The 25,642-nt window shown below is 47.4% G+C and overlaps 1 protein-coding gene across 1 annotated transcript in view; it reads right to left on the bottom strand.

The window, feature by feature from the left end:
• Positions 1-25,642, bottom strand: part of LOC139056983 (uncharacterized) — a 160,610-nt gene that overhangs the window by 83,946 nt on the left and 51,022 nt on the right. The window contains exons 3-4 of the mRNA XM_070534768.1: positions 5,464-5,656; positions 2,780-2,828 (exon numbers count right to left, since the gene is read on the bottom strand). Coding sequence (XP_070390869.1) covers positions 2,780-2,828; positions 5,464-5,656 — 242 coding nt within the window. The remainder of the gene's footprint in view (positions 1-2,779; positions 2,829-5,463; positions 5,657-25,642) is intronic.

Raw genomic sequence — 25,642 nt, 5'->3', positions numbered from 1 at the left:
GTGGAATATCCGTGGCGAAAACCAAACTGGCATGAAGAGAGAGAATTAAATTTAGAAACGTGTTTCGTTAGCCGTCTTTCAATTAGTTTCTCAATAACTTTCCCAAAGAATGGTAGAATGCAAACAGGTCTGTAATTATTTAATAATGAGCTATCGCCTTTCTTAAAAACTGGGATCCAAACAGATTCGCACTTAGTAATGGTTAAGGATAGGTCATGTCTTCTTCGATAAGCAAAATTATGAGAAACAAATTTGGCCGCACCACCGTGACAGCTCGTGAATCTATAGCAGTATTCCGATTTATAGTTACGGAAGCAATATAAATTTTTGTCGTCGTCAGATAACAAAGTTTCAGTAATGGGAATTAGCGAAAACGAACTAGTTAGCGATGCTAGGAAATTATCGATTGAGCCTAAGTGCTCACGTAGACTCCTCGCGGTAAAATGAATGATGGAATGAAATGCCCTCAAAACGGAAATCACTTGATGAGGTTTCAGTAGGGAAGCCATATTTGTTATGTCAATTGCTTAAGCAATGAGTTCTAGTCTATTTTGGTTAGGCCAGATTCATCTCGAATGCGGAGAACTTTGCTGTTAGTGGTTTTCCTAGCCTTGATTTGGCAGTTGTCCGTCCAAAGAAACATCCAGTTCCTTTCTTTCTTCAAAGTTAGGGCTTTCGAAACGAGAGCCTTGTTGGATGGGGTTAGATACTCATTTACAAAGACGGAAGCATTAAATGAGCCAGAAAATCCAATGTCACTAACCCAGAGTTTGGGTTTACGCGCTTTGCTCACAAAATCAGCTTTCTCAGCTCTGGAGCAGAACCGACCAATGATATTTTTTTTGTCGTTAGCTCTGGTGGGTACGCGATGAACAATGTCCAGATCGCTAGGCGATACGGGACAGCCAGTTTTGTCTACTACTGTTGTCATTATTGCGATACAGTCCTCTCCTTGGGAGCTGGGAATGCCCTTGATCTCAACATTGCCAAGCCGAGAGTACTGTTCAAGCTCCTCTATCCTGCGAGTCAATGACTGGTTTCGAGATTTTATTTCTATGTTCTCAGCAATTAGGGTTGTATTTTTGCTACGCAGTTCTTCTACAAGACCGTTCAAGTGCTCTGCACTTGTTTTCAAGGAATCAACTTCTTTTTTTTAGCTCGACAACGTCAATCCCAGAGTCCTTCATTCTTAGCAAGATCTTACCAAAGACTAGTTCATGCGTGCTTTTAGCCATGTTGATAAGCTTAACTTCCAGCTCCTCAATTTTCGTTGATAGTTCTGCATTCGTTGGTATGTTATGAGTATTAAACAGAGACTCGGATACGGGAAAAACAAAAAAAGGGAGTTGATGGCAGCAGCAGCAGCAGCAGTGGCAGAAAAAAAGGAATACAAAACAACTCAGGAATACCTGCGCAAACAGAGGAATCAGGCTTCGGATGTGGGTCATGCAATGCCGCTGCTGCCAGTGAAGAGCAGGCGTCGATGTCGGCTTGTTTATAGGGCGCGCAGCGATAGCAGCGATCTCCAGCGGTGATTTTGCCGATGCCGGCAGCAGACCACGAAGTGGCTACGCCGTCGCAGATTCACCCAGTGTGGATGATTCGACGCCGTCCAGGGAAGCAAGGCGGCGGGATGGCACCACGAAGATGTTCACCGAAGAAACAGCGGCCGACAAGGACAGCTGCGCAAACAGAGGAATCAGGCTTCAGATGTGGGTCATGCAATGCCGCTGCTGTGAGTGAAGAGCAGGCGTCGATGTTGGCTTGTTTATAGGGCGCGCAGCGATAGCAGCGATCTCCAGCGGTGATTTTGCCGATGCCGGCAGCAGACCACGAAGTGGCTACGCCGTCGCAGATTCACGCAGTGTGGATGATTCGGCGCCGTCCAGGGAAGCAAGGCGGCGGGATGGCACCACGAAGATGTTCACCGAAGAAACAGCGGCCGACAAGGACAGCTGCGCAAACAGAGGAATCAGGCTTCAGATGTGGGTCATGCAATGCCGCTGCTGTGAGTGAAGAGCAGGCGTCGATGTTGGCTTGTTTATAGGGCGCGCAGCGATAGCAGCGATCTCCAGCGGTGATTTTGCCGATGCCGGCAGCGGACCACGAAGTGGCTACGCCGTCGCAGATTCACCCAGTGTGGATGATTCGGCGCCGTCCAGGGAAGCAAGGCGGCGGGATGGCACCACGAAGATGTTCACCGAAGAAACAGCGGCCGACAAGGACAGCTGCGCAAACAGAGGAATCAGGCTTCAGATGTGGGTCATGCAATGCCGCTGCTGTGAGTGAAGAGCAGGCGTCGATGTTGGCTTGTTTATAGGGTGCGCAGCGATAGCAGCGATCTCCAGCGGTGATTTTGCCGATGCCAGCAGCAGACCACGAAGTGGCTACGCAGTTGCAGATTCACCCAGTGCGGATGATTCAGCGCCGTCCAGGGAAGCAAGGCGGCGGGATGGCACCACGAAGATGTTCACCGAAGAAATAGCGGCCGACAAGGACAGCTGCGCAATCACAGGAATCAGGCTTCCGATGTGGGACATGTATGCTGCTGCTGCCAGAGGTTCAATGTTCAATATGTTCAATGGACATATGCTTTCGCAGGACCGAGATGGTGATTCAAATTTTTCGATAATAGTTTTCTCCGCAGAAAGACACTGTATAAAATTTGTTAATCTAGGAATTAACAAAAATCAGTGTGAAATCATATTTTATAGCAATTGCTCAATATTATAAACCAAATATTTTCATATTTCCACGAGCTCCCTGGAAGACTACTTACCGCTCCACGGAAATATTACATAATTCAGCGCCTGCTGGTTGATAATGGCCTGAAGAAAAGAGAAACAAAATAATATAAGGGTGCATTCGACTAGATTTCATATGATGTGATCAGTGTACGATTGGTATGAACAAAACACTGACGGTGCCAAAAATGGCTGGCCGTGTTGCAAACACCATTGCTTATGGAACATTCCTTTGTATAGGGGAGCCTGTGAATATTAAAAAAAATGTAAATGGACAGACAATGGAAAAACAGTAAAGATGCAGAACAACAACTAAGGCTTTCGTTCAATGTACAAATTACTTTTCGTAAGGGTATTGCGTGTCTAAACATATTTGTGTAAAATTTGCGCACAGTGATAAATTTCCCGCAATATAGCTGCGTCTTCATAACACTTTCAGATTGTGACAATGTTGTCACGTCCTAGCCATGGTGATGAAATAAACACTGCCAATATTGAAACGTAATTATGTATCTTCTTACTTGGACTTGTGAGACATCGGTAACGAAGAACTATACTGTAAAGAAATGTCGCGTGCGCGAAGCGTCGCCTATTTATGCATCACTCACCGTAACGTCCTGTGTAATAATCTCGCTGGCGAACATTGGAGAATGTAAAACTACGAGTAGAATTGCGAAGTGCCCACATTCTTAACTCAAAAGCCCTGGCTTACTTTAGAATTCCCGAAACGTTCACCAACTTTCGCCTTTTGTAGGCAAGTCCTCCATCTGCTATCGAAGCCTGCGTGCAACTCAGGTATTTATAGCGTGAAGGAGGAGGAAACAAGACTTCCTTTCCTACAAAAAAACGCGACAGAAAGAAGGAACGCAAGATGACTTTTGTTTTCATGCTTCCGCCTGGGGGAGGGTGTCATCCGTGCAGGAATTCTGCCGGTTTGGATGCCTGCTCGGCTCAGCACACCAGCTGTCAGTGCTTACAAAGGTCTGAGCCGGACTAGACGGCCACCCACTGTTCTATTGTGGGATGTACGATGGTGGGTGGTGTCGCTCCATGGGGAGATTCCCAGGTGTTATGATAGGGCGATGCTTATTCCTCATAGTGTGGGTATTTATCGTTGGAATTTGGCGAGGTGCGACCTATAAAGGGACACTAACGCGAAAGAGTAAATCAGTTTACACTAAGAATTCATTGTTTGAGAACTCGGCAGGCAGTCATTTCAAAATAATACTTTGATTATTAGATGGGAAAATGTAGGTCGAAGTATCAGTATTTGAATTTCGCGCCGAAACGCCGACGCCGGTACGTCAGTGTGAGACAGGGATTCCAAAGTATGTTTTGGAACATGGGCTGGGTTGACTGAGTAAAGGCTCCCGGAAATTGTCATGTTTACTATTTGGTTCCTTTAGAACACAATGTAGTCAATATGTACCGCTATTTACTTAAATAGGCCCTAGAAGATGCGTCAAAATCTGTCACGTCACAGCGGCCTGGTGCGAGACCTTGAAGGAGGCATCGCCACCCGTCTTTATTTCTTGCGCTTCTACTGGATTAACAAGCGTCTTTTCGTGCTAAGAGTGGTGTTTTTGTCGTCGTAGAAATGTAGTTTACTGATGTAGATGAAATTATTTTTCCCTTTAGGGTCCCTTCAAGATTGAAAAGCTGAATGAGGGTGCCATAAAAAATGCGCCTGCTGCCTTCACATTCATTACATACACCGGCTTTAAGGCAGTAATAAAAAGCTAATCATAAAGTGTTTGTTAATTGGTTACGGTAATTCTTTAATTGTAACGTTAATTTACTGATGTTGCTTTATTATTACCGTTAGTCAGATTAGTAGGGATAATGAATGTTTGCCACTAAGTGGCCAGTCTTCGTGCCTGTCCACCCTTTTGACTATTCCGGCTGATGTAACGGAGTTATGCTATCCGCAACAAGTGCTTTTAAAAATTGTGCAAAATTTTTAATTGATCACCCATTATGTGACAGAGTATGATACAGATAGCAGGAACGCGGGCAAAAGAAGACGCCCTCACGGTAGTAGTTAGGTCTAGTAGTGCTGCTTGGCCCCTCGAGTACCTTAGGACATTCCACCATTTATGGTTAACATCCTGCCTTCCTTTTTTAATTTTCTCCTCCTCCCCCCACCAAAAACGCCACCCAGCAATTCTCGTTCATTTACTTTGAGCCTCGAAACCGACCCAATAAAAAGAGAGTTACTACATTCACGATAGTTTTGGGAACTGTTAACGTCGCTACGCTGTGAAAATGCCTTGAGTGTTATTATTTCCTCTTTCATGAAGCATTTTTTTAATTGTGTTCGCATGACCTCTCGCCGCTTCTCTGAAAGGCTAACACTTATGAAAAAAAATTAATCTCTTCTCGAAGCTGAGAGCGAGCTTCGGTTCCCCAGCACAGTAGCCTGGTGCTCTGACCATCAGGCAATAATAGGACACATGCTTCCATTGCACCAACGGCAAACAACAATTTGACCTAATCGCCGGGGGTCCCACACCGCGTAGCACAGGTGTAGTCGAGCGCATGCCCGCGCATGTTTGCTTGCAACGCCACTGGAATGAAATGGACGAATCGATACAGAAATTCAATAAGTTGTTCACCAGAGTTCACACCACACAGATTCGAAGGTGTGCGTCGGATGTGTGCAAGCGTTTGTGGAGTTTTACTTTGACATATTGTGGGGTTATGAAAAGAATGCACTCACCTGGAAAGATTCGCCAAAGAAACTCTCCGTTACCGCACGAATTGCGAAGGTATAGGTTGTACCAGGTCCATAAACATAGTTTATATAGTTGCCGTAGTCGGCGCTGCGCGCTGCTTTTAGCACTGCTTGTGCCCGATAGCTGCTAAATATCATCTTCGCATAGGCGAGTCCATTACCGATCCCGTGCTCGTATCTGAAAGAAAAGAAGGACACATTTGTCGCACATAGCACAGATGAATTTTAGAAATCGTACGCATGTTCGACATAAGTATCGCTTTATGAGTAGGCTTAAGTTGGTACTAATGGGTTTGAAGGCGCCTCCGAATAAACTGCCTGTTTCTTATAAAAACATTCTAGAATGCTGCGTTTACATTTAATGATGGATTGGTTGCAAAAAAAAAAACAGGCATATCTACACCATTAGGCAAAAAAGAGGTCAGGCGTGCAGACAGCACACAAGAGTAGAGAAGTGGACAACACGAACGCAACTTCTCCACTATGGCGTCCTGTCTGCACGTCCCACCTCTTGTTTGCATAATGAATCCTTACCAACTAGCTGAGCTTTCAGTCATATCTACACCACTTTTCTTTATCGTTGAATGCGCCCCATTCTCTTCAAAAACGACATAAATAATTTGGGAAGTGGGCCCTGTGGAGTGGGTTTAAAGGTGTGTAGAACAGCTGCTGGATTAGAAACAGTGGCACACTGAGGAACGGAAATGTAGTTCAATCAGAACGAGAGTTTACGCGTTTGCGCTGGCCGCTGGCTGACGAACAAAACAAGCTCTCCCATTATTGCGCGTGGCAGGTTGAAGATAAGAATGCACATGATTTCGTTTTGCTACTTGGTTTAAGACATGCTATTATCGACGAGAACGTGTCTCATTAGCTCCTATTCTTAAAAAAGCAACCATAGGCCCTATAGCGTAAAACTATTGCAATATGTTTTTATTAAATTTGCGTAACTGCCGACGGAAGCACTGGGCGGTCAGCCGCAGGGTTGTCTGAACAGACCAATCAAACGCTCACCTTTTTCATGGGAGGTCACCTTTGTTTGCTGGAAAAACGAATAACATTGCCTGCACAAAGCGGGATGTCTTATCTAATTGGCTGACAAGAGGTAATCAGTGCGCTCAAGGGGAGAGGTATTCGACGCGGTGAGCCACTGCACTCTATAAGCGCATGAAGAAGATGGTGCTGGCGCCCGTGATTGGTCCACTTTCTCTTAATTCGCTTGCGGTGGCTTGTCCAAAATCGCGGCTGCATTCAACGGCAGCTTAAAAATGACGGTAAAACGGATGCTCAGCAAAGAAGAGTTGGCAGAATGAGGTCGCAAATGTGCCGAAAGTTCTCGAAAACGTTATACGTCCACGCAGAAAGTTTTCTTATACGCAAACAAATCCATGCTCTCCGGCAGGTGGGAGTAGTCAGTGCCTGAGCGATCGGCTGCAGCCATCTTTTATTTGTTTCGAAACGGGACAGCTTGCGGCTTTCAGAAGAAAATACACTTTTGTTCCGCATATTAATGCACCTTTAACGCGTACACCTCGCTTTGACGCGGTGAGCCCTCGCGGCTTTGTGACGTCGCGTGACATGCAGGTGAAGTTGGTGCAGCCCGAAAACTTTTGACCAGTAGCAGAGGGCGAATGGCGAAAAGGTGTCGAATCGGAAATAACAATTTTTTTTTTGTTTAGTCTTATCATGCATAATCAGTATGTACACGTCATATCAGACAGGGAGCTATCGTGGTTCTCGTGACGTTGCGTGACAGACAGGTGAAGTGGGGGTGGTCCAAAAAAGTTTCTGACAAATCGCGCAGTGCTGATTGCACAATTGGAATACAATAGTTTAGAATAGAGCGGCAACCCGCCGTGGTTGCTCAGTGGTTGTGGTGGTGGGCTGCTGAGCGTGAGGTCGCGGGATGGAATCCCGGCCACGACGGCCGCGTTACGATGGGGGCGATATGTGAAAACACCCGTGTCCTTAGATTTAGGCGCACGTTAAAGAACCCCAGGCGGTCAAAATTTCCGGAGTCCTCCACTACGGCGTGCCTCACAATCAGAAAGTGGTTTTGGCACGTAAAACGCTATAATTTTTAGAATAGGGCAGCCATAACGCAAAACTATTCCAAACTTTTCTATTCCAATTCTGCAATCAGCACATCGTGATTGGTCAAAAATTTTGGACAACCCCCACTTCACCTGTCTGTCACGCGATGTTACGAAAACCGCGATTGCTCCCCATCTGATATGACGTGTACACACCGATTATGCATAATTTGACCGAACAAAACAAAAATACGTATTTCTGATTCAACGCCTTTTTGAATTTGCCCTTGGCTACTGGGCAAAAATTTTCGGGCTGAAGCCACTTCATCTGCCTCTGACGCGGCGTCACAAAACCGCTGAAACTTCTCGTGTCAAAGTGACGCATACGCGTTAATGATGCATTGTTATGTCGAACAAAACTGAATTTTCTTCTGAATGGCCGCAGGCTCCCCCTTCCGAAAGCAATAAAAGATGGCTGCCGCCGATCGCTCCGGCATTGGCTACTTATCCCTGCACGAGAGCATGGGTTTATTTGCGCGTAATAAAACTTTTTGCGTGGCCGTGTAACGTTTTCGATCAGTTTCGGCACACTTACGCCCTCATTCTGCCAACTTTTCTTTAGTGAGGATCCGTTTTAGCGTTATTCTTAGGCTTCCTTTGCATGTCACCGCGATTGTCGACGAGCCACCGCATGCTAGGAGAAAGCGGACCAATCGAAGATGCCGGCAGCACCCTCTTCATTCGGTTATCAATGTTCAGTGCACTGGCTCGGCCCCATCGAATTCCTCTCCACTTGAGCATGCTCTTCGCCTGTTGCAAGACAATTAGAAAAGACAAGCGGCTCAGTGCAAGAAATGTTATTCGTCTGTCAAGCAAAGAAAAGTGAGCTCCTATGGATGAGGGGAGCATTTGATTGGTTTGTTCAGAGAACCCTGCGGGTGACCACCTGATGCTTACCTTGGTGGCCACCCAAATTTGACATCTGGAGATTGGAATAAAAACATATTGCAATAGCTTTACGTTATACGGCCCCAGATTTACGTTATAGCGCCCGAGGGCGACTGCATTTTGCATGGCAACATGAAGTACTGTTCCGACGAAAGTTAGGGGTACTGGGTACAACTCCTGGACTTCTCTCAGCACTCCAATCACATTGACGGTGAAAACATCAGTGTACTATCCTGCTTATTACGTCTGCTCCGACTCATTCGAAAAGATGTACGTGTTGGTCGCGCGAAAGACACTCGATCGGGCTAGTTTCTAAACATTGGTGATGGCATGAACGAAGAACATTCATCTCAAGCCTTCCGAAATATTGAGCTATTATGTATTCTAGAGTCATGGCCTGCTGCCAGAAGTGTAGTTAAGCTGATATAACAGTGAGCTAAAAAATTAGCATTGAATATATTTTTCTATTTATGACAGGTAATGGCTTGTCAAGATCAAGGAGGATGAAAGCAAAAGGTTACAGATCGATATTTCCTCAGGACATCATGGTGCGAGATTGATTCATCCATAAAATTCACGCTGAACACCTGATCAAACACTGTTTTGCCGAAAGGGACTTGTGTTCCAGCAGTCTGTTAGATGGCATCTTTCACCAGACACGACCTCCAAACGTAAGCAAAGGGTCACAACTGCATGGAACGTGGCAGAATTTCTGAAAATCTCAAACACACGAGGGCCGGCCGTGAGTTCGACTAAAAGCCAGTGCTACCGACGCTGGAGTTGGCACGATGCGCCTAGTCTCAAATTGGAACCATGTGAGCGTTGTGCGCGCTTCAAAATACAACACTTTAAAACGACCTGTCTAACATGGAAAACTAGATCAAACAATGACATTTCACTATTTGGAGTAGACCTTGCAATGTCTTGTCATTTTCTGTAGTTGATAAGTCGTCCGCATGCAAATCTTGCTATGTGCTGAATGCTTTGAGAGGCCGGAGTTAATGTCAAAATTGTGAGTAAGCTTGGTAGGTATGTTAATATCTGCAATTCGATGTAGACTTTGGGTCAGGCACCACGACTACTTACTGCCATTGCTAATCATGGAGGGAAATGGCTGAAACACACTGGGGATAGACAGGATTTCACCATTGTGCGTGCTCCTGGAAGGACTAAACCAGATTCTTCACGTGACGGCAGCAATACAAGAAATCATCGCTTAGCTTTAAGCTATCGTGAAACAAGACATTGATGGCTACACTGCTCCCCTGGTGCATTTAAAGGTACGGAAGAACGAGTAACCAACATTTTACTGTTTGAACCACACCACATGTCCTGCGAAGTGCAGTAGTGGACGGAAGATAATTGCAACAAAAAAGGATCCTTGAAATAAGTGATCAAATTTGCGTTGACATCACGAATACTGCTTAATTGCAATAGATACGGCCCTATTCACTGTTGTAATGATTACACGAGCATAGTCAGGTTCTTCGTGTGAAAAGCATCGTACCACCTTCCGACATATGACACACCAAAGACCGCCACCTACCCCGAAGGATGACATCAATGTCCATTTGAGGCCACAGAAGAATATCATCGTTAAATATCTACTTGGATCGGAGCTCGTTATGGCAGTGATAGAGGCCTAGCAGAATAGTTTTGGAGGCAGCATTTTTGGCTGCAGATTCATCCCGGATCCAATATTATAACATTATCCACACCACACGAACAAGTGGCGGAAGGCTGCGAGAAATTCGACAAATGAAATTCAGGGGGCAGGTTCACCCCTTTAATTGATCTGTGGCAGACCTAGATGTTCTGCGAGGCATTGTTAACGGATTCCAACTCGGTAGAGCTCACGCGGAACTAATGGGGAATCTACGGTTCCGCACTCAAGGTGTGACGAGTGAAAGAGCCCGCACGCTTAGCTCATAAAAGACGGTGATAGTTACTCAACGGAAAGGTGCTTTCAAATTGTGTGTACTTCATTGGAGCCATAGCGATCTGCTACAAATACAAACCCACAATCCAGGTTTGCTAAATATGTCGGTCAAGGGATCATCGTACGAATGTGTGCCCAACACCCAATATCAGCGTGTGTTTCAAATGTGGGGTGCTCACCACGAGTGCTCACCAAAGTGTTCCATCAGTGGCGACGAACACGCGACGGGCGACCGTTTACGCAGAAAGAAGCTAAAGAACATCGCCCCTTGTACTTCTCGAATCAAGCAGCCTCAACGAAAGTCGGTGTGGAATAATTTGAAAAAAGACGTCCCTGAAATAAAGCAACAGTGATCCCACGATGGTTCAGCTTGGAACGGGAGGAATCGATGAGCCAAAGGAAGTGCAGATCAACATCGCGATCACGATCAAGGCCAGCATCGAGGACATGCCAAACAAAAGCCAAAAAACCCGAGTACACTACTTGGAAACCGAATCTCAAGAACACCTCGGACAATAAAAACGACAGGAAGAGCCCCCCCCCCCCCCCCCCCTGACCGGAACCGGAGCAAAAGGAATAGCTGCCAACCAACCAAACAATCCGGCGAGCTTGGTGGGGGTGGTATCTCCCAGTGCTCTAATAACAGACAGTCAGCAATACAGAAAAATCATAGATGAAAACAAAAACTAATCAAAGAAAATGAGCAGCTTAAGTTCAAAATGGAGGCCGAATCCAAAGAATTCCAATTGGCAATCTCCTCATTGCAAAATAAGTTCGAAAACACAAGTAAAGTACTGCAGGCCTCTGGCCCGACGGTCAGCCCTAAGGGGCGCAAGACGGAAATACATCCCACCCAAGAAAGCTAACTGTAAATAGGCGAGGGAAGAGGTGATGAACTTCTTGCCATCCCCACGCATAATCACAACCTTAGCAAACACATCCAAAACCAAGTCCACGAAAATAGAAGTAGCATTGGGAATCTCCACGAAGATTTAACGAATTTTATGTCAGGCATAAAATCACTCATCGCCGAGGAATTAAGAATCCAGAAACAATATGTAAACAAGGCTGCGGGAGACATGCCGAAAGCAAATAATAAGAGCCCACTTATGGAACCATTGTAACCCACCAACCATCAAAGGTGGGTCGGTGGGTTGGTCGCGGAGGCTCCCTTATATCATGGCTGAAACTAAATTGAAAAGCGGGGAACAATTAGAGATTTGGCAATAGGATTGCCGCACTCCTAGCAAGCACCCAGCTGTACATCAAAAGTATATAAACGGTGCACCAATTGGACCAGATGTAGTATGCCTGCAGTAATTTGTCCCCTACGCGGTCAACCGGCAAGAATATTACACATTGCTAAATTCAAGTTATCCCCGCGTGGACACCTTGGTGTTCAGAACTATCACGGCCAAAGCAGAGTAGATAGAAAATCTTGAAATCAATCACAAAATAATGAGCTTGTTCGCTCCAAATTGAGGCCAGGCAAAAGCTATAATAGTTAATTTGCCGAAGTGAGTGAGTGAGTGAGTGAGTGAGTGAGTGAGTGAGTGAGTGAGTGAGTGAGTGAGTGAGTGAGTGAATGAGTGAAACAACTTTATTTTGTCCACTATAGGCGTAAGTAAACTCCACGCCACCTGGCTAGGCCCACTCGGGGACCATCAGGTGGAACCTGACGGCCCTGTCGCGAGCCCTCTGGACTGCCAGGATTTGAGAGGTCGGATCCTGGGCCATAATTAGCTTCATCATTTCCTCGTGAGTGAAAGGGGGACCGGCAGAGGCGCAGCCCCACAGGACATGTTCGAAGTCCGCATATTCACCACACAGAGGGCAGTCCGGACTTGGGAACTGTTCGGGGTAAATTGAGTGCAGCGCCGCGGGGCTCGGGTAAGTGCTTGTTTGTAGACGTCTCAGAGTGACTGCCTGGGCCCGGCACAGCGAGGAGTGCGGCGAAGGTAGGACTCTTCTTGACAGATAATTGTATTTGCAGATTTCGTTGTACGAGCAGAGAGGGTCGGGTCGCCCAGGAGAGGACGCGTTGCCCGGCGCACGGTCAGTCAAACCTCGTGCAGCCGAGTGCGCCTCCTCGTTGGGGTTGATCGAGGCACCCTCAATAGTTCCAAGGTGCGCAGGGAACCAGGCCAAAGAGTGATGTTTCATGTCTTTGGCACTTCGGATGATACGTAGGGCCTGGGGAGCCACCATTCCCATCTGAAATGCCCTGACAGCGGCCTTGGAATCCGAATAAATCGTGTCATGTACACCGTCCGTCAATGCAAGAGCAATAGCAACTTGCTCTGCAACGCTGGAATTAGAAGTGCGGACGGTAGCGCAGCTAAGGATTTTAGAACCGCAGTCGATGACCACTGAGGAGAAGGCCTCTTCTTGAACGTACGAAGGAGCGTCTACGAAGCATGTTCGGTCCTTGTTCGAGCGGGCACTGGCGAGCAGAGCTTTACCCCTGGCTCGTCTTCTTCCTTCGTTGTGAGGTGGGATGCATATTTCGTGGCATCCGGTGTATGCAAATCTTGGACCTGACGTCGCTGGGCAGCTTCACAGCGCCCAGCTTCACAGCGTCGAGACTGACGACCATGGGGTTACGTCCCAGCTTGCCAAGTATGGCTCGGCCCGCTGGGGTACTGGAGAGTCTGACAAACTGGCAAAATTCTTGGGCTTCAACGATTTCTTCGAACGTGTTGTGAATTCCCAAATTGAGGAGGTCTTTTGTGTGCGTTCGGATGGGAAGGCCGAGGGCAAGCTTGAAGACTCTTCTGATTAGGGCATTGATCTTGTTGCGCTCCGATACGAGCCAGTTGTGCATAGCCCCTGAATAAGCGAGGTGGCATAGCACGAAGGCGAGGATAATCCGGATCAGATTGTCTTCCTTGATTCCGCCGTACCTGTTGGCGATTCTTCGGATCAGGCCGAGGGCGCTTTCGGTCTTGGAACAAGTGCGTTTGAGGGCGGCTCCATTGGCCCCGTTTGACTCGATAAACATTCCTAGGACCCTGATAGTGTCTACCCGCGGTACTGGGGAGCCCTTGCCGGTGAATAATGTAATGTGGCTCTCTGTTGCTGACTTCCAGGACTGGTGTGAACCGCCTCTGGGCCTCTTCTTGTAGAGCAAGAGCTCGGATTTAGCGGGCGAGCACCTTAGCCTGGTGGGGATAAGATACCGCTCCGTCACATCGATGGCCTCTTGCAAAGCACCCTTGACCTGCCCTTCACATCCACTGGAGCACCAGATGGTGATGTCATCCGCGTAGATCGTGTGTTTAATGTTGGGGATATCAAGGCCCTCGACAGGTTGATCAGGGAGATGTTGAACAGCGTCGGGGAGATCACCGCTCCCTGAGGTGTTCCCTTTGGCCCCAGCTGGATTTCGTGGGTCAAAAACTCGTCAATCTTGAGTCTAGTGGACCTTGAGGAAAGGAAGGATCGCACGAAATTGTACGCCCATTTGCCGACGTTACACTCTGTCAGGCTCTTGAGAATAAAGGCGTGCGATATGTTGTCAAAAGCCTTTTCCAGATCCAAGCCGAGAATTGCCTTAGTGTCGGCGGAGGTAGAGTCAATGATCTGGTGCTTGATCAGTCTCATGGCGTCCTGAGTCAAAAGCCCCGACCGAAAGCCAATCATGTTGTGTGTATAGCATTCGTTAGACTCGAGATGGTCAGTGAGGCGGTTAAGCATGGCGTGCTCGGCCATCTTTCCAACACACGACGTCAGGGAGATGGGCCTTAGGTTGTCGATGCTCGGCGCCTTACCTGGCTTCGGTATGAGTACTGTGTAGGCTGCTTTCCAGCTCTTGAGAATGAGGCCGCTGCACCAGATATCATTCATCTTGCGCGTAAGAAACTCGATTGAGGCGTCGTCGAGATGCTTGAGCATTTTGTTGGTGATCCCGTCGGGCCCAGGGGCAGATCTGCCGTTGAGGGATGCGAGAACTCGCTTGACCTCAGCCACGGTGAAATCCTCGTCCATAGATGGTACGTCACGCCCTTCGTACTCGGGAAACTGGGGGGGGGGGGCACTGGATCGTCGGTGGCCGCCAGGTACTTGTCTATGAGGTGCTCCATGACTGCCTCATCTGGAGTCGAGTCGGTGGCCAAATGGACAGCTTTCGCCAAAGCTCTCTTCTGGTTGGACTTGGTGTTGCCATCGTGCAGTAGGTGCTTAAGGAGACCCCAGCTTTTACCGTTCTTGAACTGGCCCTCCACAGAGTCGCACAGCTCGTCCCATTGCTGCTTGCATAGCACCTTGCAATGAGCCTCTATCATCTTGTTTATGTCGGAGATTTTCTTGCCTAGTCTTCTGTTATGGCGCTGAGTCTTCCATCTCGAGAGTAGTGCCTGCTTGGCTTCCAGAAGATGCGCCAGCCTACTGTCCATCCTGTCCACCTCCAGATCGGTTGTTACCTCCTTGGTGGCTCTAGCCGCATCAATCTTTATCTCGTCGCACCAAGAGTCTAGGTCCATATCATCGTTAAGGACGCGCTCGGAGCGGTTGGCTCGGAACAAGTCCCAGTCAGTGAACCTAAAAGTCCTCGTTTTGTTGCGGGCAGTCTTGATCACAGCTTCGATGATGCAATGATCGCTACCGAGGCCCATGGCTGTGTTGGTCCACTTGACGTTTTCCAGGTTCTTGACAAAGGTAAGATCCGGAGTCGTATCTCGGCATACCGAGTTCCCTCTCCTGGTTGGAAAGTCTTTATCCATTATCAGCGTAAGATCTTCCTCCGCTGCCGCATCCCATATGTCTCTACCCTTCTTCGTATTGGTACAATAGCCCCACGCCTGATGCTGGGCATTAAAATCCCCCATGACGACTAGAGGCTGACAGTAGGCCAAATGCACGGCCTTCTTGAGAATACCACCAGGCCTGGCTCTGTGAACGCTGGGTCTGCAGTAAACATTCAGTATGAAGATACTGTTTCTTCTTAAGCGCTGCGTAGGGGGGTCGACAAGGAGTTCGGCCATGACGCACTCAATCCCAGTGTCCGCGGGACCAAGGTCTCCCTGAAGGCACGTGAACTTTTTACTGACCAGGATAGCGACCCCCCTTCCTCCTTCAGTGGAAGCCACCGTAAGGAAACCGGGGAGCTTGATAGGTGATGATGTGATCGTTTCTTGCAAGGTTTCTTGCAAGGTTTTTTGCCGAAGTGGCGAAAGTTTTTGTCGTGAACATCCTGCAGCGACGTGGTGCTCCAGAAGTCCTCATCACCGGCAGAGGAACGGATTTTACAGCAGAGCTCACACATGCCATTCTGCAATACAGCCAGACAAGTCACAGGAGGACAACTGCGTACCATCCGCAGACGAATGGTCTCATGGAGCGCCTGAACAAGACCCTCGCCGACACGCTAGCAATGTACGTCGACGTCGAGCACAAGACGTGGGATGTGGTCCTGCCGTACGCAACATTCGCTTACAACACGGTGGTGCAAGAAACAACACAGATCACGCCATTTAAGCTGGTTTACGGCAGGAACCCAACGACGACGCTCGACGCCATGCTGCCGCACGTCACTGAAGAGGAAAATCTTGACATCGCTACCTATCTCCAGCGCGCCAAAAAAGCCCGACAGCTCACCCGCCTGCGAATCAAGAACCAGCAGAGGACCGACAACCGACACTATAACCTCCGACGACGCTTCGTCGAGTACCAGCCCGGTGACCGTGTTTGGGTTTGGACCCCTATACGCGCCCGAGGACTGAGCGACAAGCTTTTGCGTCGTTATTTCGGACAGTACAAGATCATTTGACGTATTGGCGCACTGGACTATGAAGTCGTGCCAGACGGGATATCGCTATCAAAACGGCGCCGCTCACGACCTCAAATAGTCCACGTTGTGCGACTCAAGCCGTACTACCAGCCTTAATGAGCTTTGGGGCTTCGCGTAACTGACCCTTGGAGATTGTTTCTCTTCGTTGTTTTGTTACTTATGTTTACTAAGTGTCCTTTTGTGTTTCACTCTCTTACATTTGTAGCATCGGGGCGGTGCTTTTTAAGAGGGGGGGTATTGACACGCGTACTTATCTTTATCGGGCAACCACGTTTCGCCGCCTAAGAAATGTTATCGCACAGCGCGGGACGCGCCTACATGTATCCGCAGTTTCTGGAAAGTTATCGATGCTTCTATTCGCTGTCGGTTGTCGCCGAACCTTATGCTATCTGATTTCATCGCTTGACGGGAGTGGTGTAGAACTTTGTGGAAGGTACGCGGGTCCCAACGATTAGTCTGGAACATTCTACGATTGATGTATAAAAGCTGACGCGCTTGACCCGCTGATCAGATTTCCGACGATCGCCGACCATGTTCGCCGCTATCGTTGTGCTAAAAGTGTAGCCTGTTTTGGTGGGCACAGGTTCGCCCAATAAAAGCTAGTTTTGTATTCCACAGTATTGCTACTTTCTTCACCGTCACTACCACCTGACAACATAATCAGAAATACGAGCGTCGAGTCCGATAACGTGGAGTCAGCATTATGTAGCAGCCTTCCCTTCTCAAAAATTATTCTACCAGAGTGCCAGAATTATAATTGAAGGCTATAGCTCTGTCCCAGCTCTGGAGCTTATTCTCGGAGAAAGACATAAAAAAATTCACTCCCCACTCAGCCCACGGCCGGTGCCCTCTTTGGGTGATTCTCAAGTTATGCCAGGTTTTTGCTATGCCTCCTAGGTACAGGCTTATATTCATAACCTTGTCAAGGTCCTCTCGCCAACCATTTTGGTCGCACGCGTACTCCTAAAAACTCAGCCAAGCTTGTGCCTATGCAGGTGACGAACCGTTGTAAACATGCGGTTTTACCGTTCCAACGACGGGCTCCGAGAATGCTGGAGGAAGTTTTCAGGCACGAGCTCTAGCATTTGTAGCTTGTGTTCACTGTTTCTCTGCTCCAGTTCCATTATATGATGAAAAATGGCTTGCGCTCTCTCATATATTCGGCCTTGTTCACTCATGCAGGTCGTACACGGTTACGTTGCACCACCGTTCACCCTCAACAGCGAACCCTTCTGCGCGGAAAAGGCTTGCCACGCTCATGTGTATGTCGCCATACACGCAGATTTCCATAACGTCCGAGCAAATGGTCCTCAGTGAAACGAAGTGGATGAGGTGGACAACACAGCTTCGAATCCTGTCGACTGCGCCAAATTCGTAATGAAACTGAGATACGTCCCTTATACAAGGTAGCCATCCTGATTTATTCTCACTTCTTCTTCCTCCCCTCCCCACACCTTTCCTCTTCTTCTGCCTTATATCACACACTACACAAAAAGGAGGAGGAGCTCATTTATTCTACTGTCAGAGTCAAGATCATAGATTATGACAAGACTAACCTAATGTCAAGCGCCTCTCTCATCACGTACTATACTACGAAGGCAAAATGCTTCCCCATCGCTCGGCAATCCAGGACCGGCAACGGACGGGGTAGTCGTAAAACACCGTCATATCAGACCTTCTGGAGGCATGCCGCACCTTTATGAACGGCCGTCTTCCTTTCAAGGTTACCAACCTCCTTGTAAAGGAACTCAAGAATGTATACAGACCAGTCAGGGGCCCGGGACACACAGAGCTGGAAGGGAGTGAGATGGCTGCGCGCTAGCTCGAGAGACGATGAGCGGAGCGGAGCAACCATTGCCCTCACTTTCACAACCCGCCACTTCAAAGGAAAGCCGTCGCAAGGTGCAGGATAACGATCCGGCACGTATGACAACGCGCGATATTCTTGCTGACCAGTACGGCACGCGGCAAAGATACTGCGCCCCCCACATATCTTGGCAAGGGGAAGACGCATTAGATCTCCGCAACATTCAAATGGGGCTCTAACCAAATCTATAAGCTTTGAGCAAAATGTTCCCGCCGACGTATGCGCGTGCTTGTCAGTGGTGTAGCGACTCGTCGCCGTCCTTGTACCACAGCTCACGGGGATGCCAAAATAGACCGCCGCGTTTAAATGCCAACTTAGTTAGGTATATTCGAAGTAAAACACTGGAACAAAGGTAGGCTTAACTCGCCAGCTCAGAGCCGAAGGTGCAAAATGCTCTTCTGGGTCTCGTTCGGCTCGTAGCCGAAGCTAGTGGCGCCCTGGACTTGGGGCGCCACCCACCAAGCTCCTAATCTCCTATGCCCCTTTCCCCAGTTCTATAAAGCTATTCTCTCTCTCTCCCCCTCACCGGTCGCGGGAGGTATTTCCTCTCACGAGTGGTAGATAACCCCATTCATGCCTGCTCCATTGAACGTAAGCTCACCCCCGCTTATCATCCGCAGATGATTGGACTAACGGAGTGGCTGAACCGAACGCTAACTCAGATGCTGGACACGTATGTTCACCCCATAACATAGCTGGAACCACATGTTGCCATTTGTTACGTTCGCGTACGATTCGCCACGGCATGACAGCGTAGAATATTCCCCATGTTATTTACTGTTTGACCAACCTTCTGCACTGCCATTGGGTACCCTCCTTCCATCAGCTCCTAACACAGTTTTTACGATTGATATCGCGATCATTACGCAAACAAAACGCCAATGGCAGACGAACCTTAAGGGGACAGGGTAGGTCCTGTTCTTGCCGTGCATTTTAGGCTGACCCTTTTCTCATGATCTGCTGGGGTGAGAACATTAACTTTGGTGGCATTGTTATCTGCAATGTTAGGTAGAGTCACTGAACTAGGATTATTTTTAAAGATTAGTTTTTGTTTTCTTTTTTTTACTAGACCCACCAAATTTTAGAGCCAAGATCGGCAGTAAATAGCCTGTCAATAAAAATACCCTACAATAATATTTATAATCCTAGTTCTGTAGACTGTCCGTAATGTATGCTCAATATCTGGAAAATATCTCCTGAGCGCTTGTAGTTTCTGAAAAACAAAGGGGGCAAATGCAGCAAAATTTGGTGTTTTGAGATAATTGGCTTTGAAGAGGAAGAAAGAGCTTTATATCAATGTAGTACTATAGAAACGAATTTTGACGCATTTTTCAATAGCCACCAGCCTGGCAGTCCCCTCCATCATCAACACTTTTCAGTGCTAGCTGCCTTGTTTTCAAGGCCTCCTTAGTGACCAGTCGTGTAGCCCTCTCTGCAAAGTAGAGTCGCCGCCAGTCAGCTTCGCGCAACCACTGGACTGTGAATCGTCCTGTAGAAACTCCGAATGACCTCAAAATATCCGCTCGAGCAATGCTGCCGTCATTAAAAGTTAGCACAGCATCCATTGTCGCTATTTTCATCGTCTTGACACCAAGAAAGACATTCTTCGGAGCGCGCTCCAATACAACGTAGTTCAACGCCTCATTCGCGTTCTGAGTTTTTCCATGGGGACATTTCTGGAGAAGCTCAGGCATTGAGAGCTGCTGAAACACCGCCTTCACTGCCTCAAGGACCGCTGCCGGGAGGGAATCCTTGTGGATGTAAAGTTCGCCATTCATCTCCCTCTTGTTGAATCGGCACCACGTGTCGGAAGCCTTTGGACACAGGCCATAGAAAGGATTGGCATCAGTGGACGCCATATGAAAATAGGTGGCCCATATGGTCTTCCGCATGTCGCCCAAGCTCCCAACATTGTCTCCTAATGGCCAAGCCATAATATGTCTGAATTTTGTTGATCACTGTGTCAGTCAAGCGTCCCCGGCCAGAAAAACCTTTTCCGTAGGGCAGCTTGTTTCCTTTGTTTTCATTTTGAGTCTTCGCAACCGGGTCCCCATCATTTTTGGACCTGGCCAATGGACTCTAGATTTGAAATGTCAACATGACCTCCATATGGCTTTGCTGCTTGAACAGCAAGGAAGCCTTTGCTGTGCCCATCGGCTAATAGTGTATCGAACCCCGTGTAGTTCTTTGCTTCTTTGAAATATACTCAAAGCTCCTTCGGTCCCCATTCCTCCGCTTGAACCTTCATAGATCAGTTGGCAATGATGCTTGTCTAGGTCGGCACGAGAGGTGGCTTTCGACACACCCATTGCGCAATGTTTCGTCATTACTTCCACATCAATGACCTTGCCAGAGTCAACACTGGTTGAAGACACTATGTCATTGTTTGAGGCATACCCTCGCTTCTGCAAGCTTCCGTCAAGAGCAATAGTGATATCAATATGTCCGTCATTGAGGTCCGTTACTTTAGCTGCGCATTCCATTGATCTTTCAGCGGCGGCTATAACATGAAAAAGTAATTCATCATTGTACCGCGAAAATTTTGTGAGTGTTTTGGGCAACTTGAGCATCGCACACAACGTAGTCTCCCCCGCAGGGGCACCTTGAGACTCAAGGTGATGGTGCTTGGCGCCACCACGGACCCTTAGCCCCCATACCGAAGCTGTAATCCGCACCGTGGCGACAGGTTGTAAGGTGAAGGGTAGAAACCATGAACGGTGGCGGTCGGAGACATGGTCAAGCCCCGGCCGACGAGCTCCCCGTCTGTTTACCAGGCGGGGGACTCCGGGACCTTCTTGTGTCTATAAGGGTGAAACACAGGTGACACAATAGGAACCCTTAATCCATACATGCCACATGGATTCTCAATTTCCCCCTCGAAAGAAAAACGATCGGAACCGGAAACGGTACCGCACCGAAGCAATCAAAGTTGCAACTCAGAAATGTGCTGAAAATTTTCCACAGTTCCTGGTAGTTCACGCTGTTGAGCAAAACGCTCCCGTGGCCACTCTATCAGTGTTTGTGATACAGAAATGGCTAGTAGCTAACATAGGCGAAGAATATGAAGCAAAGAAACTGTCCTCAGGAGATCTGCTTGTAGAAGTCAAATCCAAAAAGCAAGGTGATGCGCTACTCGCGCAAAAGAAGCTTGCTGACCTTACCATTACTGTAACCCCTCACAGAAGCCTGAATAGCGTTCAGGGAGTAATTTCTGAGCGGCTGCTAATGACAGAGAACGAAAATGAGCTCCTCGAGAATTTGCGAGAGCAAGGAGTAACGTCCCTTCGCCGCATAAATATAAGGCGTAACGGCGAAGAAAAAAACAACACCTCACATCGTACTAACATTCGGCAGCACTCGCTTACCCGAGTCTGTGCGGGTTGCATTCATCAGGTGCCCAGTGCGCCCATACATCCCTAACCCTAGGAGATGTTTCAAATGCCAAAGGTATGGGCATGGCAGTAACACATGTAGAGGCAAGGAGACCTGTGCCAAATGCGCCGAAACCGAGCACAATACTGACAACTGCCAAGCAAGTGAAACAAAATGTTCAAATTGCAACGGTCCACATGCAGCGTACTCACGAACCTGTGAAGTATTCAAAAAAGAAAAACAAATAATCAATCTAAAAGTACGAGAAAACATATCTTACCCTGAGGCAAGGAAAAAGTTCACTCAAGAGACATCCAGGTCATATGTTGACGCCGTGCGCCGGGGGGCCGAGCGGCGTCTGGTGACAGTGGGCACACAGTACACCATTGTTGATGTGTGCCTGCCCCGTCCCCCACCCGAACGGCACTCCGGTGTCGGCACCATTGACATCCCGGAGGTACACCTGACGGCGGCCTCTGGCGCAACCAAAGTTAGTGGGAGTGGCGACACACCACTCCAACTTCAGGCCACTGCCGAGGCAGGGCCATCCACAACTACGACAGGTGCAGCCAAGGCTGCCATACTACCACACAAGAAAGGCTCATTGGCCCCTGAGCCGGTAGGCCACAGGGCTTCCCCCCATCGGGAGAAGCCACAAATCCGTACCCCCGCGGGTTCCCCGCGGAAACCCATCACCTCGCTGGAGGCGATGGATATAAGCAGTAGCCCGCCTCCGCAGCAGCGGCGGCGCAACTCCCTTGAATACAAAAACGGAGGAAAAACTCCAATAACAGGCCCCACAAAACCGGGAGCATAGCTTTTGAAATACATCCATCAAAGTTATTCGATATGGCGTTCCTAATTCACTGGAACTGTCGAGGTATATTAAAAAACTACAGTGACATAAAAGATATTCTTTCTGTATATTCCCCGGTAGTTTTGTGTCTCCAGGAGACAAACCTGGGATCAAAACATAAAAATATTTTAAGTAAATATAAAGTCTTTCGTCACGACCGAGAGCAAGCAAATAGGCTCTCTGGAGGTACTGCCATATTTGTTCAAAGTAGTGTCGCTACTCGTGAAGTCAAAGCTTCAGACTAGATTTGAAGGCGTTGCAGTGTCTGTAGTACACTTTAAAACAATTACAGTATGCTCCGTATATATCCAACCACACCTGACAGTAACACTCCATGACTTAGAAGACCTTTTAAAACAATTACCAGAGCCATATCTGTTAGTCGGCGATTTTAATGCTCACTCCAGTTTGTGGGGAAGCGAACAAACGGACACTAGAGGCCGTATTTTAGAAGATTTTATTCTCTGTAATAATATATGCCTACTCAACAGGGGCAAACACACATACTGCTCTCCAAGCTCAGGAAAATGGAGCTCCATAGATTTGTCTCTTTCATCACCTTCTGTTTTTAATGCTTTTAAATGGGATGTCTTGGACAACCCGTATGGTAGCGATCATTTACCTGTTCTTATCAACCTAACATCATCTCCGCAAATCATTCCTACAAAACCACGACGTTGGAGGCTCCATTTGGACGACTGGGTGCTCTTTCAAGAAAATGCCAGCTTAGAAAAAATAGATCCACATAATTTAGATATTGATGAACTTAATGAAATTTTCACAAACTACATTATCTCTGCAGCGCTCCTGGCCATACCTCAATCTTCTGGAGTGGTGAAACAAAACCACAAAACCTGGTATACAAAAGAATGTAGAATAGCAAAAAAGAAACAAAACAAAGCATGGGGAAACTTTCGAAGGTACCCCACGCAGAAAAATCTCATAGACTTTAAAAAGGCAAGAGCACAAGCCCGCTATATCCGCCGTAGAACCGAAAAGACTTCGTGGCAAAATTACGTGACTTCCATAAATAGCTCAACCACATCAAAAGAAATGTGGGCGAAGGTACGAAAGCTAGATGGTAAATACTCCCCTTTCACACTTCCTCTTCTAACAGCCCCTGGTATACAGACAAACATCGAAGAACAGGCAGACATTTTAGGTGAATTTTTTTCGGCAGTTACCAGGTCATCAAACTACACAGAATCATTTCTTACGTACAAAAACACAGCCGAGAAACAAAGACTCCCTACAAGTGGTTATACAAATGAACCGTATAATAAATTATTCACAGTTCAAGAAATCAACACAGTCTTGTCCGCTGGTAAACAGACTGCACCCGGCCCTGACGGAATACACTATCAAATGCTGTCCCACCTCTCTGAACCTGCCGTAGAGGCACTGTTAAATTTCTTTAATAAGGTGTGGGTATCGGGTAAACTACCCGAAGCCTGGAAGAAGGCCATCATTGTTCCATTTTTAAAGCCCGAAAAACCACCAACCTCTCCGAGTAGTTACAGGCCCATAGCGCTCACCAGCTGCCTCGCAAAATCCTTTGAAAGTATCGTGAATATGAGATTAACCTTCGTGCTAGAAGCCCGTGAGCTTCTCAATGCCCATCAGTGCGGTTTCAAAAAGGCATGCTCCACAACAGACCACCTAGTTCGTCTTGAAAATACTGTCCGTGAAGCCTTTATACACAAACAACAATGTCTCGCTGTTTTCTTCGATTTAGAGAAAGCTTATGACACAACCTGGAGGTACGGAATTCTTCATGATTTGGCTGAACTTGGCATTCGTGGCAGGATGCTGAACTGCCTAAAAGACTTCCTGTCAAACCGTTCATTCCATGTACGCCTCGGTTCAACCCTGTCGAGAAATTTCATTCAAGAAAATGGAGTGCCCCAAGGGAGTGTTTTAAGCACGACCCTCTTTGTTGTTAAAATGAATTCAGTCAGCAAAATAATTCCAAGGTCAATTATGTATTCAATCTATGTCGACGATCTTCAGATAGCTTGCACATCCTCAAACATAGCAACATGCGAAAGACAAGTGCAGTTAACAATAAATAAACTTTCAACGTGGGCCGACCGAAATGGTTTCCGGTTCTCCCCACAGAAAACAGTGGCCATCCTTTTTTCACTCAAACGTGGCCTACAGACAGATCCTAGACTATACCTGAACGAAGCGGAATTGCCCGTAAAAAGTGAACACAAATTTCTGGGCATAACTTTTGACAGAAAACTGACCTTCTTGCCACATATAAAGAACCTTAAGAAGAAAACTTCCCAATCATTAAACATATTAAAGGTGCTTTCACATAAACGCTGGGGGCCTGATAGGACCTGCCTTTTACACATCTACCGCAGTATAGTTCGCTCTTGCCTCGATTACGGGTGCATAGTATACAACTCAGCTCGACCGTCCTACCTGAAGCAACTAGAGCCAGTTCATAACTCCGGTCTGCGCCTTGCAAGTGGGGCATACAGGACATCACCGATAAACAGCCTATATGTCGAATGTAACGAACCAGCCCTCGCAGATAGAAGAGCCATGCTCACATGTGCATATGTCCTAAAAACACGCTCACTACCAAAACATCTCTGCTACTCCATAGTTACGAAGTGCCCGTCTAAGCAGCTTTTCAACAACAAACCGAATGCGACGAGACCCCTTATTCTCAGATTTGAAGAAATTTGCCAGGAATTAGGTATTCTAGACACACTGCCTGATGTTGCCCAGAGACCCGAACCACTACCACCTTGGCACACCTTTCCCAGTGTAGGTGACTACACACTGACACAATTTCATAAAAATCAAACTCCACGTGAACATATAATACAAGAATTTTTGGCGCTAGACAAAAAGTACAAAGAACACACAGCATTTTATACTGACGGTTCTAAAACACCACTTTACGTCGGAAGTGCTGTAGTGCAAGATAAATGGGAAAAGGTAGTCAGGTTGCCTCAGTGCGCGTCAATTTTCTCAGCCGAATGTCTGTATCAAAAATAGTCGAGATGAACATTCAAAACAGCATTATCTACACTGACTCGCTAAGTGCAATCACAGCACTGAAAGCCAGGAACGTAAGGGAACCTTTAATAGGAAATATAATCCATAACATAATAACTGCTCAAACGCGAGGACACGAAATAAAGCTCTGTTGGGTACCAAGCCATCAAGGAATTAGAGGCAACGAGAGAGCTGACGCGTGCGCCGCTCAAGCTTGCCATAAGGATATCAGTACTGTAAATATACCCTATGCAGATTGCATGAAGTTAGTAAAAAACAAGCTTAAAGAAAAATGGCAGCGTACATGGAATAGCGAAGAAAATAACAAACTACATTTAGTAAAACC

The sequence above is a fragment of the Dermacentor albipictus genome, chromosome 3 (genome assembly GCF_038994185.2).
Source record: "Dermacentor albipictus isolate Rhodes 1998 colony chromosome 3, USDA_Dalb.pri_finalv2, whole genome shotgun sequence".
In the NCBI taxonomy this organism is placed as follows: domain Eukaryota; kingdom Metazoa; phylum Arthropoda; class Arachnida; order Ixodida; family Ixodidae; genus Dermacentor; species Dermacentor albipictus.
Note: the sequence above shows the minus strand (reverse complement) of the source record. Positions and strands in the feature narration are given on the sequence as shown.